Source organism: Rhinopithecus roxellana, chromosome 19, assembly GCF_007565055.1.
Source record: "Rhinopithecus roxellana isolate Shanxi Qingling chromosome 19, ASM756505v1, whole genome shotgun sequence".
Lineage (NCBI taxonomy): Eukaryota > Metazoa > Chordata > Mammalia > Primates > Cercopithecidae > Rhinopithecus > Rhinopithecus roxellana.
The window spans coordinates 49,010,065-49,031,220 of NC_044567.1; the positions used below are offsets into that span (position 1 = coordinate 49,010,065).

Consider the following 21,156-nt stretch of genomic DNA (forward strand, 5'->3'; position numbering starts at 1 on the left):
CTAGTACAGTATTGGAGATAATCATGCTCTTAATCACTCCATAGAAATTTAGGCCGTTTGGGGGTAGGCTTCTTAATATCAATTATGTCTTTTTTTTTTTTTTTTTGAGATGGAGTCTCGCTCTGTCACCCAGGCTGGAGTGCAGTGATGCTATCTCCACTCACTGCAAACTCCGCCTTCTGGGTTCACGCCATTCTCTTGCCTCAGCCTCCTGTGTAGCTGGGACTACAGGCGCCCACAACCACACCTGACTAATTTTTTGTATTTTTAGTAGAGACGGGGTTTCACCGTGTTAGCCAGGATGGTCTTGATCTCCTGACCTCGTGATCCACCCGCCTCGGCCTCCCAAAGTGCTGGGATTACAGGCGTGAGCCACTGCACCCTGCAATATCAATTGTCTTAATTGAGGGTATTTGTTTTCCAATTTATCTGAAAGGAGCTCAAGAAAATTAAAAAGAAGACTGGATGCAGCTTCATTAACAGAGGAAGCTCTTGTCTGGAAATTTCCTTTCAACACTGACAGTTATAATCAAATACCTTTTAATAAGTAATTGTGCTGAGTGATGTACCTTCAAGCCAAATCAAGCAAACAGGCAGGATCCATGTCCTCTAGAGACCGACCCTTGTGACTGACTATGCCGAAGACATGGATGTTTGAACAATGAACCAAGAACGAGTGTGTTAAAAGGCAAGATAAAATACAGCATTTACCTGGTATCAAAGCATTGGACTTTTCCACTCTACCAGCGTGGGCCTGGCAGGAAAAGGAGGAAGGCATCCTGGAAGGAATGGGACACAAAAGTGAAGAAAACACAGATGATGGATGCTGCTTTGGGTTTAACTTAAAAGACCAAAGATAGATGCGTCTGAAGCATGGGACCGATGCTAAGCCAAGTCTTACTTGGTCTCCTACCCAGGACTGTGTCTAACTCACCAATCAGAGGTGGGGCGCCTGTTCCCACCCAATGTCAGTCATTTAACACATATTTTATCTTCTACCCAGCAGGCCTGCCCACTGGCCCTGGGTGTTCTGCTGTCCTGGGACTCAGAGAGAGGCTGTGTTGCTAGGCATAAAGATGGATCCTCTTATCTCCTGGTGAAAGTACTTTGCTCTGACCTCCTCCCCTGCACAGTTGAAGAGGCATGAAGCCTGTACTGTGAGGGTAGAGCTCCTTCCTGGCATTCTAGAGGAAAATTCCATCAGTGCCTTCTAGATACCAATCTGTCCTCTTGGCCTTATCCAATCTATTTAATATATTGTAATAAATCTGCAATATCCCAACAGTAAATTCACTGCCAACAACTCCATTCTTTGGCTTATGATTTGCTGCAGTATGTGTCATCATGAAGCTCTGTCCTCAGGCTCAGAGAGGTGTACAGAAGCTACTTCCCTTATAATTTATTTTATTTGATGTGTGGGTGGGAAGGGGGAGACTAAACCTCCTTATTTGCATCCTCCCTGGAATATTTCTTCATTTTCTGCCAATGAACAAGGAGTGTGTCTTTCCTATCTCCCTCTTCCAACATTTATATATCACTGACCACACACCAGGCACAAATCTAAGTGTTTTCCTAGTATATATATATATCTATCACCAGGCTTGAGTGCAATGGTGCGATCATTGCTCACTGCAGCCTCCAACTCCTGGTCTCCAGTGATCCTCCCACCTCAGCCTCCCAGCTGGAACTGCAGGTGCATGCCACCATGCCCAGCTAATTTGCTTTTTGTAGAGATGGGGTTTCGATGTTTCTCAGGCTGGTCTTGAACTCCTGGCCTCAAGAGATCCTCCCACCTCAGCTATTTTTTTTTTTTTTTTTTTTTTTTTTGAGACAGGGTCTTGCTCTGTCACCCAATCTGGAGTGTAGTGGCACAATCACAGCTCACTGCAGCCTTGACCTCCTAGGCTCAAGTGATCAACCGCCTCAGCATCCCAGGTGCTGGGACTACAGGTGCATGCCATTACGCCTGGCTAATGAGTTTTTTTTTTTTTTTTTGAGATGGAGTCTTGTTGTGTTGCCCAGGCTGGAGTGCAGTGGCATGATCTCAGCTCACTGTAACCTCCACCTCCCGGGTTCAAGTGATTCTCGGCCTCAGCTCCTGAGTAGCTGGGATTACAGGTGCCCACCACCATGCCTGGCTATTTTTGTATTTTTAGAAGAGATGGGGTTTCACCATGTTGGCCAGGCTGGTCTCGAACTCCTGACCTCAGGCGATCCTCCCACCTCGTCCTCCCAAGTGCCGGGATTACAGGCGTGAGCCACCATGCCTGGCCTTTCCTATTACATTAACTAATTTAATCTTCATAACAATCTCATGAGGTATGTCTTATTGTTATTCCCATTTGGCAGTTGAGGCACAGAGAAGTTAAATAATCTGTCCAATGATGCACAGCTAGTAACAGGCACGATTGATGTTCAGACCTGGCAGCGTTCTTAGTCTTTGTTGTTGTTGTTGTTTTTAAGAAACGGGGTCTTACTCTGTCACCCAGACTGGAGTGCAGTGGTACGATCACAACTCACTGCAGCCTCGACCTCCTAGGCTCAAGCAATCCTCCCATATGGCTGGGAGTACAGGTGTGTGCCACCACATCCAATTAATTCTTTAATTTTTCTTTTCTTTTCTTTTTTTTGAGACAGAGTCTCACTTTATCCCCCAGGCTGGAGTGCAGTGATGCGATGTCGGCTCACTGCAACTCCGCCTCCTGGGTTCAAGAGATTCTCATGCTTCAGCCTTCCAAGTAGCTGGGATTACAAGCGCCCACCACCACATCCAGCTAAGTTTTGTATTTTTAGTGAAGACAGGATTTCGCCATGTTGGCCAGGCTAGTTTCGAACTCCTGGCCTCAGGTGATCTGTCCACCTCGGTCTCCCAAAGTGCTGGGATTACAGGCGTGAGCCACGGCGCCCGGCTTAATTCTTTAAAATTCTTTTGTAGAGACAGGGTCTCCCTATGTTATTCAGGCAGGTCTCGAACTCCTGGGCTCAAGCAATCCTCTCATCCCCAGCCAAGCTTCCCTGCTTTAACCACCCACCTGTGCTGTCTCCAGGAGAACATCAGAGTGACCCCTAGTGGACGTTTGTTAACATCATAAGGAGGGCATAAGGTTCAAGGCAAGTTAGGGAGTCAAACTGGCAGATGTATAGATGATCAGGAGATGGCTGCAGACTGTAGAAAGAAACTTACATTGCAGGGGAGGCAAACCCTGGCATACCAGACTCCCTCTCCCCAACTTTAGCAAGTGCTGGCCTCAGTTTGTACCAAACCATATCCATTGCTCGCTGAAAGTGCTTGATGTTGCCTCTTTTCTGCAGTTACTGAGTTAGGTTTTTTTTTTTTTCCGAGATGGAGTCTCACTCTGTCACCCAGGCTGGACTGCAGTGGTGTGATCTCAGCTCACTACAACCTCCACCTCCTGGGTTCAAGTGATTCTGCTGCCTCAGCCTCCCGAATAGCTGGGATTACAGGCATGCGCCACCACACCCAGCTAACTTTTGTATTTTTAGTAGAGATGGGTTTTCACTATGTTGGCCAGGCTGGTCTCAAACTCCTGAGTGCAAGTGATCCTCCTGCCTCGGCCTCCCAAAGTGCTAGGATTACAGGTGTGAGCTATTGTGCCCTAGTCAGATTTTTATTTTTATTTTTTATTTAGAGACAGACTCTGGCTCTGTCACGCAGGCTTGAGTGCAATGGTGCGATCATAGCCCACTGCAGCCTCCAACTCCTGGTCTCCAGTGATCCTCCCACCTCAGCCTCCCAGCTGGAACTACAGGTGCATGCCACCACGCCCAGCTAATTTGTTTATTTTTTGTAGAGATGGGGTTTCGATGTTTCTGGTCTTGAACTCCTGGCCTCAAGAGCTCCTCCTACCTCAGCTACCCCAAGCTTTGGGATTATAGGTGTTGAAACAGCATACCTGACTGGATATGGATTTTTAAGTAAGTTTTATTTACAAAGGAGTTCTTTGCAATATTATCTCTGTGATGTCCCTCTAAATAAATGGCTTTTTCCCAGTCCCTGCCTACCAGACATTATCCAGTACACATCTACAACCCCATGAAGACCTTGTTACTGCTCACCCTCCTGGAGAAGGCCCAATGAATCAACATTGTCATTAACTGGCAACGCTGATTGAGAGCCCCTAGGCTAGCTCCGAGATTCTTCACAAAGCTGTGTGGTGCAAGCAGTGCCCTAAATAATTTGCCCCTCTGTAAAAGGCTTTTGTCCTCTGTGCTCTGATATTTGTATAACTTTTTTTTTTAAGGAAAAAGATTTATAGTTCATTACATTATTCATATGAAATACATTATTCACATAAAATACATTATTTTATGAATTCCTCCAAACAACTTCATAAGGGAGAGATCATAGCCTTCACTTGGTAGAGAGGAAACTGAGGCACAACTAGGTGACATGAGTTGCTCTAGAGTCATGCACTAGGAATGGCAGAACAAAGCTCAGCCTCAGCCATGCCATCTGTGCCAGGTCACTGTGTCTCTGTGGGCCTTGCTTTTCTTATCTACAGAGTAATGGGATTGGAATAGGAGCTCTATCAGGGTTCTTCCAACTCAAACATTTTGTAACACTAAAATTCTGAGGGCTACTTTTCCCTGAAAGATCAGGTAACCAAGCCTCCTGAATTTCACATTTCCATTCAGGAGATCCAGACCATCCTGGCTAACATGATGAAACCCCATCTCTACTAAAAATACAAAAAAATTAGCCGGGTGCGGTGGCGGGCGCCTGCGGTCCCAGCTACTCGGGAGGCTGAGGCAGGAGAACGGTGTGAACCCAGGAGGCGGAGCTTGCAGTGAGCCGAGATGGCGCCACTGCACACCAGTCTGGGCAATAGAGCAAGACTCTGTCTCAAAAAAACACAAAAAACAAAAAACAAAAAAACCTGTGCATTAAAACTTTTTAAATAACTTTTTTTTTTTTTTTTTTTTTTTTTTTGAGACAGAGTCTCGCTCTGTCGCCCAGGCTGGAGTGCAGTGGCCGGATCTCAGCTCACTGCAAGCTCCGCCTCCCGGGTTTACGCCATTCTCCTGCCTCAGCCTCCCGAGTAGCTGGGACTACAGGCGTCCGCCACCTCGCCTGGCTAGTTTTTTGTATTTTTTTAGTAGAGACGGGGTTTCACCGTGTTAGCCAGGATGGTCTCGATCTCCTGACCTCGTGATCCGCCCGTCTCGGCCTCCCAAAGTGCTGGGATTACAGGCTTGAGCCACCGCGCCCGGCCTTTAAATAACTTTTTAATATGATAATGATAGCTGAGATCAGTAGGGCACACACTCTGAGTCTGGCACTGTACCAACTGCTTGACAAGTATTATGGTATTTATTACTAACAACCATCTCAAGAGGAAGGTATTATTATCATTATTTCCATGCTACAGAAGAAGAAACAGTGGCTGAGAGAAGTAAAAATAAAAGCACTTACTCGGGATCACAGAGCTATTATGTGGAGCCGAGATTCAAACCCAGGAAATTTGCCAGCAACTCTTAACTGCTGCAAGAGACCATGTGACTTCTCCTAGGCGAAAGGGAGATTGGTATTACGCACATTTCATTCCCTTTAAATGTTCATTATGTAATATTTAAGATGGAAAAAAGGTACATTATGCACAGATAGTGCCTCCTCATTAATTTATGTGTTTTATGTTTCCCACTGTGTGCCAAGTATTAGGGATGTGACGCATATTTGCACGCGTGTGTGTGTGTGTATATATATATATTTCTCATCGTGTACCAAACATTAAGCATGTAGCAACAAATTCCTCCAGATGGAGACGGTCAAGAGAAAATTAAGGCAATGTTAGAAAAATCATTTAGAGTTTATTATCCAGTGCCACCTCCGTGTCTAGCATTACGCCGGGTAAGCCTAAGTAGAGTATCCGAAAACCCTGCCATAAAATAAACTACATAGACAGAAAAAAGTCACTTAGTTTGGTTATAAAGAAAGGAGTCTGTTCACACAGCATAGAAACGAATCTTATAATCGTATTTTACAAGCATCACAGGCAAAAGCAAGTAGGGTGACGGGCTTTTGAGAGTGGAAAGGGCCGGATCCTGGGAGCCAGTCGCCCTATTCGATCAAGCATTTTCTGAGGGCTCTGTCCAATAACGTGGGGACGCAACTGAAAACCATGCAAGCAGATTGCTGCTCTCCCAGAGTTTAAGAGTCTGATGAGAAGATCCCTGCTCTGAGTCACTGCCAAGCTCTAGCTATTTGACTTTGAACAGGGAATTTCTGTCCCTGTCTATAATATAAATGGGTTAAACCAGGGAATCCGCCATTCAAATTCCGGGCCCAAGCGTCTCCCGGGTCGCGGTGCCCAGAGGAGGGTGGGTGAGGCTCCCTGGGCCTGCGCTGCGGCGGCCTGGCCGCGGGAACGCTATTCCGGCGCGGAGATCGTTCGCGTTCCGAAAGCGTGTGTCCCTCGCCGCGTGCCGTCGTCCCCGCCGCCGCCGCCGCCCGCTGGGCCGGAGGAGGCGGAGCTGGTGCTGTCCCGGCTCTCTTGCAGGGAAGCAACTGAGGGGGCGGCGCGGCGGGTCCCGGCGGCCGAAGAGGCTGGCAGGTGGCGCCGTGGGGTGGGCGCTCCCGGTGAGAGGAGTCCACTCCATGCGTGCGGGCGGAGGCCGGCCCCCGAGAGCCGCCGACATGAAGAAAGACGTGCGGATCCTGCTGGTGGGAGAACGTGAGTCCGCACCCTAGGGCCGGCCCCTGAGTCCCTGCCCTCCCTGCCCCTGCAGCCCCTGTTGCCCCTGCAGCCCTAACGTTTGCAGCCCGGGCCCTTCTCGCGCCTCACAGCTCCTCTCGCCTCTCTCCGCGTGTGTTTCTAGGCCTTCCAGCCCCTTCGCTCTTCTCTTTTGGCTGCCCGCCGGCGGCCCTCATCCTGTCACCTCACCTGGGCCCTCCAGAGATCTCCTTTCCCTGTTCCCCAGCCGTCCTCCCAAGCCATGTTCCCATTAGCCCCTAACCGCCCGACCTCATCCCTCCGAAGGTTCTCTCCTTTTCCTTTTCCAGCCCCGTCCTTCTGGGCCTCACAGTTTCCCAGGCCGCCTCCTTTCAGACCTTCTCGTCTTCCCCTGGAGATTCCCTTGTCACTGCCAGGCAGGTGTTGGAATAAGCAGACTGACCAATTGGGATTGCGTGAACCGGCTCAATGGGAAGCTGGGGGAGGTGTGCAGAACTATTCGACTTGTGGGCAAGGTCAGGTTTCTGCATTTTTTGGGGCACTCGCAGTCTTCACTCCCTTTATGCATTACATTAAGATATGAGTAGTGGAAAGGGCCGGATCCTTTTTAGCAGTACTTGTACTTTGCATTGGACTCACTTCTGGTACTCGAGATATTTCCTCAAAAATTTTTTCTCAACTTCGAGTTATGCAAGCGTTCAATGAATTAGAATTATCTGGGGAGGGTCCAATTATTGTTACCCTAAAGCCTAATCTTTGCCCTCTTTTTAAGCATTATATATTCCATAGTTACTTGGTAGTTAACTTATTAATAACTATAGGCACACAGACATTTGGTATCTCCCCCCACCCAGAAATTTCATACATTTCACCTTTTGAAAATATAATAAAGAAGAGTTGCCTTTGTCACTGACGTGAGGACACAACAGTGGGAACTTCTTGATATCACTCTGCAAGTTATGTGACTCATGTGCTAGGACTAAAATAAGAAAGTGGGCCGGAGACAACTGGATTGTTTGTTTTAAAGTGTTAATACATTTGTTAATACTCTGCCATTGCTGTTTTGAAGCATTCTATTCTAAATCATTATTTCATTCTTAGTAACCCCTCAGGGTCACCATGATGGACTCCCAAGGAAAGTTAACACATTTTTACCCTCTTCTGTAGCGTTCTTGATGTTCATTGAAATTTCATCCACCTGCTGTTTGGAGAAATCTTCCTTTAGAATTAGAATTTAGGAGTAAGCTTAGCCAGCCATAGTTTACTTTTTGATTTGCAGTTGTAAATTTTAATTTTTATTTATAACTATATCTTAATCTGTATTTTTCATGGACTTCTTGACAAAGTTCAGAAAGGTGTTATTTAACATATGATTCCTGCTTATGCTTTTGGAGCAAGGTAGGGAAAGTGAGTAGAGGACTTGCTTAAAAAACGGATCCTTAAATATATGATGAAATAGTTTGTTGTTGTTGTTTTGAGACAGCGTCTCGCTCTGTCACCGAGGCTGGAGTTCAGTGCCGTGATCTTGGCTCACTGCAACTTCCGCCTCCCGGGTTCAGGAGAGTCCTCACTTCAGCCTCCCAAGTAGATGGGACTAAAGGCACATGTAACCATGCCTGACTAATTTTTTTTTTTGTATTTTTAGTAGAGATGAGGTTTTACCATGTTGGCCAAGCTGGTCTCGAATTCCTGACCTCAGGTGATCTGTCTGTCTCAGCCTCCCAAAGTGCAGGGATTACAGGTGTGAGCCACCTTGCTTGGCCATGAAATAGTTTTATAGTATAATAATTTTTAATACTAATTTTAAAAAAAATAGAGTCTATGTTTTGGATTTATTTTTGAATATAGGATCAATATTTTGAATATCATTAGTGTGTAAAACATCTAAATAGGCTGGGTATGGTGGCTCACATCTGTAATCCCAGCACTTCGGGAGACTGAGGCAGGTGGATCACCTCAGGTCAGGAGTTTGAGACCAGCCTGCCCAACATGGTGAAATCCCATCTCTACTAAAAATACAAATATTAGCTGGGTATGGTGGTCGGTTCCTGTAATCCCAGCTGCTAGGGAGGCTGATGCAGGGGAATCGCTTGAACCCAGGAGATGGAAGTTGCAGTGAGCTGAGATCGCACCACTGCACTCTAACCTAGGCGATAGAGTGAGACTGTCTCTCACACACACACACAAATCTAAATAGAAGTGTTATACATACAAATAATATGTCATCCTTAGGACGTGTAGGTTAAATCATTAGCAGTATTACTTGGGCCAGGTGTGGTGACTCACGCCTGTAATCCCAGCACTTTGGGAGCCCAAGGCGGGAGGATCACGATGTTGAGATAGAGACAATCCTGGCCAACATGGTGAAACCCTGTCTCTACTAAAAATACAAAAATTATTTGGGCATGGTGGTGCACGCCTGTAGTCCCAGTTACTCAGGAGGCTGAGGCAGGAGAATTGCTTGAACCCGGGAGGTGGAGGTTGCAGTGAGCCGAGATCGTGCCACTGCACTCCAGCCTGTGCAACAGGGAGAGACTCTGTCTCAAAAAAATAAATAAATAAAAACATTAATAGTATTATTTAGGAATACATGAAAGGATTCAAAATTTGTTAGAAAACTTATGATCCACGTTCTGTAGAAAGCAATAAGAAAGTTGGTAAAACTATACGTATGTGCTAGAGTTTTCTGATTATAGTGAGCAACTTGACACAAGAGAAAGCATTAGTTTTTGAGAAAGAAACATTTCTTTCTTTTTTCTTTTCTTTCTTTCTTTCTTTTTTTTGAGACAGAGTCTTCCGGGCTGGAGTGCGGTGGTGCGATCTCGGCTCACTGCAACCTCTGCCTCCTGGGTTCAAACGATTCTCCTGCCCCAATCTCCCAAGTAGCTGGGGACACAGGCGTGTGCCACCACGCCCAGCTAACTTTTCATATCTTTAGTTGAGACAGAGTTTCACCATGTTGGCCAGGCTGCTCTTGAAATCCTGACCTCGTGATCCGCCCGCCTCAGCCTCCCACAGTGCTGGGATTACAGGCGTGAGCCGCTGGGCCTGGCCCTTTTTTTTTTTTTTTTTTTTTTTTTTTAAAGAGATGGGTCCTCACTATGTTGCCCAGGCTAGAGTTCACTAGCTGTTCACAGGAATGATCATAGTGTACCACAGCCTTGACCTGTTGGGCTCAAGTGATTCCTCCTACTTCAGCCTGCAGAGTAGTTGAGACTACAGGTGATGGCCACCATGGTCAGCCACAGGAAGACACTTTTTTTTTTTTTTTCTTTTTTTGAGTCTCACTCACTCTGATGCCCAGGCTGGAGTGCAATGGCGTGATCTTGGCTCACTGCAACCTCTGCCTCCCAGGTCCAAGCGATTCTCCTGCCTCAGCCTCCCGAGTAGCTGAGATTACAGGTGTGTGCCACCATGCTTGGCTAATTTTTGTATTTTTAGTAGAGATGGGGTTTCACCGTGTTGGCCAGGCTGGTCGAAGACACTTTTCTTAAAGAATGGTACCAAAAGCCTTAGGCCATCAATCATATATGTTATTTTTCACATTTAAAAATATTAGAAATAGAGTTACTCTTAATCAGAATATGTAATTTTAATTTTAAAGGCTGATATTTTGGGGGGAAGTGTTAGAAGCTTTACTTTGTGAGATTTAATGTAAGTATTTGGCAGCTGTTAGCCTAGGTGTATCACTTTTAAATGCTAGGTCTTGGCGGGGCGCGGTGTTTCACGCCTGTAATCCCAGCACTTTGGGAGGCCAACTAAGGTGGATCACCTGAGGTCAGGAGTTCAAGACCAGCGTGACTAACATAATGAAACCCCATCTCTACTAAAAATACCAAATTAGCCAGGTGTGGTTTCCTATGCCTATAATCCCAGCTACTTGGGAGGCTGAGGCAAGAGAATGGTGTGAACCCAGGAGGTGGAGGTTTCAGTGAGCCAAGATCATGCCACTGCTCTCCAGCCTGGGCGACAGAGTGAGACTCTGTCTCAAAAAAAAAAAAAAAAAAGCTAGGTATATTCTAGTAGTGATCTGATACATGTGTTTGTCTATGACATTGACATTAGAAAAAAGTAGTAGTGATTTGAGTTATTACTTATCTGTTTGAGCGAGTCTAGTTTTCAGATGTAGTTTTAACATGGTTAATTGAGAGGAACAGGAAAAGCAAAGAAAAAGAAGTATAGCCTATTCATTCATTCACTATCACTTCAGTAGTTGCACAGTGATATTTTGTTGCTGTCAGTGTCTTTCTCTGAACCATAGTAGCAGCATCATTCACCAAAGTTCTGAAATAGTTGTGAATGGTTTCAACATTATGTTGACTAAACCATTATGCTGTACTGTTGAGGTGAAATGAATCTTTTCTTGGCCCGCTTCTCATCTATCCAGGCTTTAATGCTAACTAATTGCTTAATGATTGTTTAGTGCTTAGATCAAAGAAGTTACTATTAATATATATATATATATTTTAAGGTATTTATTTGCAAAGAAAGCCAAAGTGTTTTAAATATTATCTGCATCTTATTTATTTATTTATTTTTAGATGGAGTTTCGCTCTTGTTGCCCAGGCTGGAGTGCAATGGCGTGATCTGGGCTCACCGCAACCTCCGCCTCCTGGGTTCAAGCGATTCTCCTGCCTCAGCCTCCTTAGTAGCTGGGATCACAGGCATGTTTCACCACGCCTGGCTAATTTTTTGCATTTTTACTAGAGACAGGGTTTCACCGTGTTAGCCAGGATTGTTTTGATCTCCCAACCTCAGGTTGTCCGCCCACCTCTGCCTCCCAAAGTGCTAGGATTATAGGCATGAGCCACCGTGCCCAGCCCGCATCTTAATTATTGAACAAACCAAATACAAATCAGGCCAAATCAAAAGTCAGCTACTATTCCTTAAACAGAACAACATTTTGCCAGGTGCAGTGGCTAACGCCTGTTATCCTAACACTTTGGGAGTCTGAGGTGGGAGGATTGCTTGAGCCTAGGAGTTAAAGATCAGCCTAGGCAACATGGTGATTCTCCATCTCTACATAAAATAAAATTTTAAAAAATTAGCTAGGCATGGTGGCACACACTTGTGGTTCCAGCTACTTAGGAGGTTGAGACAAGAGGATTGCTTGGGCCCAGAAGGTTGAGGCTTTGGTGAGCCATGTTTGTGCCACTACACTCCAGCCTGGGTAAAGACCCTGTGTCAACAGCAACAAAAAAAACAAGGCCAGGCACGGTGGCTCACACTTGTAATCCCAGAACTTTGGGAGGCCGAGGCAGGAGGATAGCTTGAGCCCGAGGAGTTCGAGACCAGCCTGGACAACATAGCAAGACCTCGTCTTTACAGAAAATAGAAAAAATTAGCTCGGCATGGTGGCACGTGCCTCTAGTCCCAGCTACTTAGGAGGCTGAAATGGAGGATTGCTTGAGCCTGGGAGGTCAAGGCTACAGTGAGATGAGATTGTGCCATGGTGCTCTAGTCTAGGTAATAGAACAATAGCCTCTCTCAAAAAAATAAAAACAGACTGGGCATGGTGGCTTATGCCTGTAATCCCAGCACTTTGGGAGGCCGAGGGAGGTGGATCACCTGAGGTCAGGAGTTCGAGACCAGCCTGACCAACATGGTGAAACCTTGTCTTTACTAAAAATACAAAAATTAGCCAGGCATGGTGGTGTGCGCCTGTGATCCCACTACTCGGGAGGCTGAGGCAGGAGAATTACTTGAACCCGAGAGGCGGAGGTTGCAGTGACTGAGATAATGCCACTGGACTCTAGCCTGAGTGACAGAGTGAGACTCTGTCTAATATAAATAAACAAAATTTTTAAAATCTGACGGGCATAGTGGCTCATACCTGTAATCCCAGCACTTTGGGAGGCCAAGGCAGGCAGATCACTTGAGGTCAGGAGTTCTAGACGAGCCTGGCCAGCATGGTGAAAACCCGCCTCTACTAAAAATACAAAAATTAGCCAGGTTTGGTGGCACACACCTGTAGTCCCAGCTACTCTGGAGGCTGAAGCAGGAGAATCGCTTGAACCCTGGAGGAGGAGGAAGAGGTTGCAGTTAGCCGAGACATGCCGGCCCGGGCAACAGAGCAAGACTCTGTCTAAAAAAAAAAAAAAACTCTAATAGTGCACTCAAACAGCTGACTGAGGTGGCTCATACCTGTATTCCAAGCACTCCGGGAGGCTGAAGCGGGAGGATCACTTGAGGCCAAGGAGTTTGAGACCAACCTGGGCAATGTAATGAGATCCTGTCTCTACAGAAAATTTAAATATTAATTGTTGGGCACAGTGACTCGCTCCTGTAATCCCAGCACTTTGGGAAGCTGAGACAGGAGGATTGCTTGAACACAGGAGTTTGAGACCAGCCTGGGTAACAAAGTGAGATCCCGCCTCAAAAAAAAAAAAAAAAAAAAAAAGCCACAACACTGTTAGCTAGGCAAGGTGGTTTGCACCTGTAGTCCTAGCTACTGGGGAGGCTGAGGTGAGACAATTGCTTGAACCCAGAAGGTCAAGGTTGCAGCGAGCCATGATCACACCACTGTACTTCAGCCCAGGTGACAGAGCAAGACTCTGTCTCTTAAAAAAAAAAATTTTTGGTCGGGCGTGGTGGCTCAAGCCTGTAATCCCAGCACTTTGGGAGGCTGAGACGGGCGGATCACGAGGTCAGGAGATCGAGACCATCCTGGCTAACACGGTGAAACCCTGTCTCTACTAAAAAAATACAAAAAACTAGCGGGGCGTGGTGGCGGGCGCCTGTAGTCCCAGCTACTCGGGAGGCTGAGGTGAGAGAATGGCGTGAACCCAGGAGGTGGAGCTTGCAGTGAGCTGAGATCCGGCCACTGCACTCCAGCCTGGGCAACAGAGGGAGACTCCGTCTCAAAAAAAAAAAAAAAAAAAAAAAAATTTTTTTAATGGCTAGGCGCAGTTGCTTATGCCTGTAACCCCAACACTTTGGGAGGCCAAGGTGGGCAGATCACCTGAGGTCAGGAGTTTGAGACCAGCCTGACCAACATGACGAAACCCAGTCTCTACTAACAATACAATAATTAGTCAGCTGTGGTGGTGGCACGCGCCTGTAATCCCAGCTACTCAGGAGGCTAAGGCAGGAGAATGACTTGCACCCAGGAGGTGGAGGTCCCAGTGAGCTGAGATCACACCACTGCACTCCAACCTGGGTGACAGAGCGAGACTCTGTCTCAAAATATAAAAATAGGCCGGGCGCGGTGGCTCAAGCCTGTAATCCCAGCACTTTGGGAGGCCGAGACGGGCGGATCACGAGGTCAGGAGATCGAGACCATCCTGGCGAACACGGTGAAACCCCGTCTCTACTAAAAAATACAAAAAAAAAAACTAGCTGGGCGAGGTGGCGGGCGCCTGTAGTCCCAGCTACTCGGGAGGCTGAGGCAGGAGAATGGCGTAAACCCGGGAGGCGGAGCTTGCAGTGAGCTGAGATCCGGTCACTGCACTCCAGCCTGGGCGACAGAGCGAGACTCCGTCTCAAAAAAATAAAAATAAAAATAAAAATAAATAGTAAGCAGGATAGTTTTCATTTTTTTTTTTTTTTTTGAGGCGGAGTCTCGCTCTGTCGCCCGGACTGGAGTGCAGTGGCCGGATCTCAGCTCACTGCAAGCTCCACCTCCCGGGTTTACGCCATTCTCCTGCCTCAGCCTCCCGAGTAGCTGGGACTACAGGCGCCCGCCACCTCGCCCGGCTAGTTTTTTTTGTTGTTGTTGTATTTTTAGTAGAGACGGGGTTTCACCGTGTTAGCCAGGATGGTCTCGATCTCCTGACCTCGTGATCCGCCCGTCTCGGCCTCCCAAAGTGCTGGGATTACAGGCTTGAGCCACCGCGCCCGGCCGGATAGTTTTCATTTTAATGGAGTCTTCTTTTTAAATTAAATTGAGATATATTTGTTTTCTACTAGTTAAGTTCATTAAGAAAATGGAACTGTTACCTTCTTTTAAAATGGATCTGGCAGCTCTTTAACTGGTTTGTCTAACTCTGATTATCATTGCAACCTCTGCCAAACTAGTTGAAACTTCCATTGGCTTTGGCCTTGAATTTTGTAATATCTCCCTTAACCAGTCTTTCTGCTCCTGCTTTCCTCCATTTTCCACAGAGCAGGCAGATTCATCTTTATTTTTTTTTTTATTTTTAATTTTTTTACCCTGGAGTATAGATTCAAGCTGTCCTGAATATATACTCCCAGATTCATATTTAGAAAATATCTCAGATTCTGCTATGCCCCCTAAAAATCATCTAATATGTCAGGTATGGTGGCTCATGCCTATTATCTCAGCACTTTCGGAGGCTGAGGCAGGAGGATCGATTGAGCCCAGGATTTTGAAACCAGCCTGGGCAACATGATGAAACCTCATCTCTACAAAAAATACAAAAAATTAGCTGGGTGAGGTGGCATGCACCTGCAGTTCCAGCTACTTGAGAGGCTGAGGTGGGAGAATCACCTGAGCCCAGGAGTTTGAGGCTGCTGTGAGCCGTGACTGCACCCCTGCACTCCAGTGTGGGTGACAGGGTAAGAATCTGTCTCAAAAAATATATATATCATCCAATGATTTCTACTTTCACCTAGAATAAAGTCCAAACTTCTTCTTTTTTTTATTATAATTTAAGTTCTAGGGTACATGTGCACAATGTACAGGTTTGTTACATATATATACATGTGCCATGTTGGTGTGCTGTACCCATTAACTCATCATTTACATTAGGTGTATCTCCTAATGCTATCTCTCCCCACCCCGCTCAAGTCCAAACGTCTTAATGCAGTCCTATAAGGCCCTCCACAATCTGACCCTTCCCTTTTAGGCTACTCTGTCCTTCATTGCTCTCTCTATAAGAAGGCTCGGACCTAGGCATTATCCCCATAACCACGTGTATTTGTACATTTGTTGTCCTGTCTCTTGGGCTAGAAAAGAATCGTCATGAAGGCAGGGGATTTGTCTTCCTTCTTGCTGTATCCCCAGTGGCTAGAACAGACCTGGCACAAAAGAGGCACTCAGGTATTTCTTGAAAGAATGAATGAGTTCAAGCTAGTTCAGTTTGTTTAGACTTTCCTTGTTTTCCACCCATTCCTCTCTGTCATAAAAATGGGATCATTTTTCTTTCTTTATTATTATTATTTTTTGAGACAGGATCTTGCTCTGTTTCCCAGGCTGGAGTACAGCGGTGCCATCTCGGCTCACTGTAACCTCAGCCTCCCGAGTAGCTGGAATGACGGGCGCACGCCACCATGCCTGGCTAATTTTTGTATTTTTAGTAGAATACAAAAATACACCATATTGGCCAGGCTGGTCTTGAACTCCTGACCTCAAGTGATCCACCCACCTTGGCCTCCTGAAGTGCTGGGATCACAGATATGCGCCGCTGTGCCTGGCCTAAGATCATTTTAAAGTCCTATTGCTAATCCCAGCACTTGTGAGGTCAAGGCAGGAGACTTGCTTGAGCCCAGGAGTTTGAGATTGGCCTGGGTAACATAGTGAGACCCTGCCTCTACTTTTTTTTTTTTTACCTATTAAAAAAAAAAAGCCATATTGCTTTCTATTCTGGTCTTTGTTGGAATGATATTTAAAGTTTAAACTGTCCAGGTGCAGTGGCTCACGCCTGTAATCCCCCACTTTGGGAGGCCAAGGCGGGTGGATCACAAGGTCAGGAGTTTGACACCAGTCTAACTGACGTGGTGAAACCCTGTCTCTACTAAAAATACAAAAATTAGCTGGGCATGGTGGTGTGCGACTGTAATCCCAGCTACTCAGGAGGCTGAGGCAGAAAATCACTTGAACCCAGGAGACAAGAGGTTGTGGTGAGCCGAGATCGCACCACTGCACTCCAGCCTGGGCGACAGAGTGAGATTCCGTCTCAAAAAAAAAAAAAAAAGATTAAACTGCTCCAGTTTCAATTATACTGTGTTTACTACCTAGGTAATATTCTATAGCCAAGGATATTCAAACACCCATTGAGGTGAAATGGATCTTTTCTGGGCCCACTTCTGATGCATGCAGGCTTTAATGCAAATTGCTTAATGAGTATTTAGTGCTTAGATAAAAGAAGTTAGGCTGTCTTTAAATGCAGAGAAAGCCGAAGTTCAAACATCCCTGGCCATAGAGTCCATTCTACATAAAGAGTCTATTCTGTTCATACAGAGTCTTTTCTATATCATCATCACATATGTATTGAAACCTATTCTCTGCTGTCTTTTTTTGCCACACCAGTTGGTTACTAGTGTTGATCTCGTTTGAAGGAGAGGGATAGCTGAGCAATAGCTTTTGTTCTGCAGGCCACGTCATCTGCATATGGGCAGTGAAATTGTCCTCTGGAACAGTGTTTAGCTATTTCGCCAAATGCTAAAGTTTTCCAGTTAAAAATATAACTCCATAGTTACCCTGCTCCCCCCAGTGTGTTCTAATTTCAGTAACTTAGGAAGAGCCAACAAGTCTTCTTACTAAAGAAACATAAAAATGAGGAGTAGGTCTCTTTGCCACTTGAAGCAGGGGGTGTTTGTTATCAAGAAAAATAGCCAGTATGACTGGTAGAGTGGTAATTGGAACCAGATAATGTTATTTCTGCTTCACGAATATTAGGAATTTGCTGTCATTTGAAACTAGATGTTCAAAAGATGTGATGAAAAGACAAATTTGTAGCCTGGATAAATCTAGATAATTTGTTCTATAGTGATGAATTATGTTTTCCATGGATGACCTACTTAGAAGCATGGAGTCTCAGAACTGTGGCATATTCTATTGAACTGGATTAGAAGGCCTTCTGTCCTTGCGGATAATTGTGGTCTTGCTTTTAGTTTTTATAGATTACTTCAATATTTCTCAGGCAAAATAGAAGAAATAGAGGCCATTAGTCGGTTGGCTAATAAAGGATAATTTTTGTGTCTTCTGTATTAATAATATACTAAATGTTTGTATCAAGTGTATTTATATTACATTGTATACATTTTATTATAAATTTTATTTGTAATTATTTGTTACAAATTTTATTGTAAAATACAATGTTTTATATGCATTTGTCCTATAATTTTTATAGTAAATATAAAGTTTAATTAGTACAATTTAAGAAGAGCTTGAGATTTTTGTCTCCTCATAAACAATCTTTATTTTCTGAAGCAGTTAAAAATACATGGTGTTTATATCATATTTGCCATTATTAAAATACCTTTTTGATTTTAAGCATATTTAAATAGTTTTTAGAATTTAATATTCTAAAATGTTTCGTTATCTTTAAGGCACTCTTATTTATTTCTCAATTAAAATTAGCGTAGTCTGGGTGTGGTGGCTCATGCCTGTAATCTTAGCGCTTTGGGAGGCCAAGGCAGGTGAATCACTTGAGCCCAGGAGTTCCAGACCAACCTGGGCAACAGAGTGAAATCTCCTCTCTAAAGTATATGTGTGTGTGTGTGTGTGTGTGTGTGTGTGTGTGTGTGTGTGTGTGTATAAAGAGAGAGAGAGAGAGAGAGAGTGTGTGTGTGTGTGTGTGTGTGTGCGTGCGTGCGTGTCTTTCTTTGTTGCCCAGGCTGGAGTGCAGTGGCATGATCTTGGCTCACTGTAACCTCCACCTCCTGGGTTCACGTGATTCTCTTGCCTCAGCCTCCCTAGTAGCTGGGATTATAGGCATGCGCCATCATGCCTGGCTAATTTTTTGTACTTTTTTAGTAGAGATGGGTTTTGCCATGTTGGCCAAACTGGTCTTGAATTCCTGGCCTCAATTGATCCAGGGAGGCCTCAGCCTCCCAAAGTGCTGGTTATTACAGGTGTGAGCTACTGTACCTGGCCAAAATATTAATGTTTAAAAAATAGCTTAAAAGTGGCTTTTACACTTGCTGCTTTATTATTCCTTTGATAGTCTCACATAGGGTTAGGTAGGCAGGCCCTAAGGAGAGCAAAAAGCCCTAGTTTAGATTCACTGAAGCATTTTTTAAACAAGTCACATTTGTCTGATCCTTTATTAAAGTAGCTGTTATTTCACTGCACTTCCAAAAGGAAATACAAAAATGATACTGATGAAAATGTGCTATTTTTTTCCCTAAATTGACTGTCATCTGTCTCTCTTGCTCCAATTTTGAACTTTTGCTGCTAATGAACTTTTTTTTTTTTTTCCCATGTATAAGAGGCAAGAAGACCTCTTTTCTAAATGGTCCATATTTATTAGTACTCTGGTCAGAGAAATTGGAGGTTTTCTGGAATTCCAGGCTGTCTGTTAGACTGTAGTCTTCAAAGCCTTGCCTTATCATACTGGGCCAGATTTGTGTGGGAGATAGGCCTACAGCTGGACCAGCAAAGGTGCTGAGAGAGGAACCCTGTCCTCCTACCTGGTACTTTGTGAGTGAGAGATACTGATACAGACAGTGGAAAGAATAGCTGGATATCTCATTCTTATCAGGAAGATTGTACAGTTCTATGATTTGGGATATGTCATAGGCATCAGAGTACAAAGCAGGAACTGAGGCCACCAGCCTCTCCCATTGAGTATCTTGCATTTGGAAGTCACTTGTGGGACTCTCAGTGAAAGTAGAGTTCCATGCCCAGTTGAAAGAGTCTAAGGGCTGAGGTGGAAGCGAGCTGTAGAAATCAAACCACAGGAGAAAAAGCATAAGGATTGGGAGATGTTCTGGGGGAGGTGGGCACATTCTTCTTGGATGGAAGGTATCTGGTTTGGTTGCTTTGCTGATTGCTGCTGCTGCTTCAGTTTGAATCACCGGTTCCTAAACCAAACCAGGGAGTGGGGGAAGAGGGGAGATTGTGGTCTGTTCTTGGAGAAGGCATTCCAGGCTTCTCCTGAGTGAAAACCACCAGGTTATTATCTTCACGTCCTCTCCAGTTCACCATGACACTGTGTTCTTTACTTTTGACTCTGGTAGGTTGAGTTTCAAAGCTAGTTTCTCCTGAAAATTTCTATCTGGGAACATGGTCTGGCTAAACAGAACTTCCTAAGCTCTTCATTTTGTTGGCGGCTGAATTAAGTATGTTCTTGATGCCTTCTCCATATTGCTGTAGTCCCACCTTCTTGGAGGCTAAGGTGGAAGGATCACTTGAACCTGGGAGGTTGAGGCTGCAGTGAGCCAAGACTGCGCCACTGCACTCCAGCTTAGATGACAGAGTGAAACTGGGACTAGCTGGATCCTGTGGTGGTATCACCTTCATGTTGGAATCATTCCTGTTGATGAAAGGGTCTGGCTGGGGATTCTCTGGGGCCATTCTGTTCATCATGGTTTCTGAAATCTGTCATGAATCCCCTTAGACAAACCATTTTCAGTCCTGCATGGTGTGTCTCTCTCTCAATGAACTTTTTTAAAAAAGGAAATCACGGCCTGGTGCAATGCCTCGTGCCTGTAATCCCAGCACTTTGGGAGGCCAAGGCGGGCAGATCACGAGGTCAGGAGTTCAAGACCAGCCTGGCCAACATAGTGAAACCCCGTACCTACTAAAAATACAAAAAATTAGCCAGGCGTGGTGGTGGGCGGCTGTAATCCCAGCTACATGGGAGGCTGAGGCAGGAGAATTGCTTGAACCCGGGAAGTGGAGGTTGCAGTGAGCCGAGATCACGCCATTGCACTCTAGCCTACACGACAGTGCAAGACTCTGACTCAAAAAAAAAAAAAAAAAAAAAGGAAATCACTCTTGGATTTTAATGTGGAAGACATTCATGTTCTTTGAGTTTTAAAAGGTCTTTTATTGTACAATTACTTCACAAACTAGATGGTATTTTTTATAATGTAGTGAGTGCTGAATTACCTCAAATTCTTTTCTAGATGAGGCAGGATGTGAATAAATTTTTTAAAATCACACTTTAAAAGATAGTGACTGATATAAATAAATAGAATTGCCCCCACTCTTACTACTGTGTTGTGTGTCTGTATGTTCAAGTGTGAGTAAAGCTACTTGATTGTTGTCGTCTTTACGACTGCCAAAGTGTTTTCTTTCCTGTCTCTGAGGCCTGCCTTGCTGGAATAGACCTGGTGGCAGGTTTGTACTTTGGCAGGAGCCTGCTGCTACACAGGCAGCCAGAACTGCCCTTCAGACTAATGAGCAGAGCTGTGAAGAAATCTGAATTTCCTCATAATGTTTGTTGTCTGTTCTGAAAATATCACTGCAGATATAGGGAGTCCATGGGAAAAGCAGAAGGGGACTGCGACTGGGAAAAAGGTTGTTCTAATGAGTTTTAAGAAGAGATGAGGGTCTTTTCTCTCTTGGACCTTCAGGCCCCCACTTGGGTTCCTAGCAAGCAAATTTTTCATTTATTTTCTCTTATAAAGCCTTTTAAAATAAACTTCCACTCCTGCTCTGAAAAAAAAAAAAAAGAAGAGAGTTGAGGAAGAATGGATGAGTTTTAAGGGCCATGGTGAGGGAGGGAACTTCAAAGGGAACAAAACATATCTTGAAAGCTTGGGCTGGGCGTAGTGGCTCAAGCCTGTAATCCCAGCACTTTGGGAGGCTGAGGCGGGCGGATCATGAGGTCAG

General features: G+C 45.1%; 1 protein-coding gene and 1 pseudogene across 10 annotated transcripts in view; one reads left to right on the plus strand and one right to left on the minus strand.

Moving 5' to 3' along the window:
- The first annotated feature begins 6,430 nt into the window (after positions 1 to 6,430).
- RHOT1 (ras homolog family member T1) overlaps positions 6,431 to 21,156 on the plus strand; it is an 82,528-nt gene continuing 67,802 nt past the window's right edge. For 4 of the 10 annotated variants that reach the window (XR_004055061.1, XM_010372280.2, XM_010372281.2 and 1 more), the window contains exon 1: positions 6,481 to 6,692. Coding sequence is in view for 7 of the 10 variants with exons in the window: in XM_010372280.2 (XP_010370582.1) it covers positions 6,617 to 6,692 (76 nt within the window). In the remaining 3 variants the exon portion in view is untranslated. Of the gene's footprint in view, positions 6,693 to 21,156 lie in introns of all 10 variants that reach the window. The other 6 variants (XM_010372282.2, XM_010372284.2, XM_010372285.2 and 3 more) reach the window with 3 other exon arrangements.
- On the minus strand, positions 18,510 to 19,905 carry LOC104669341 (annotated as a pseudogene).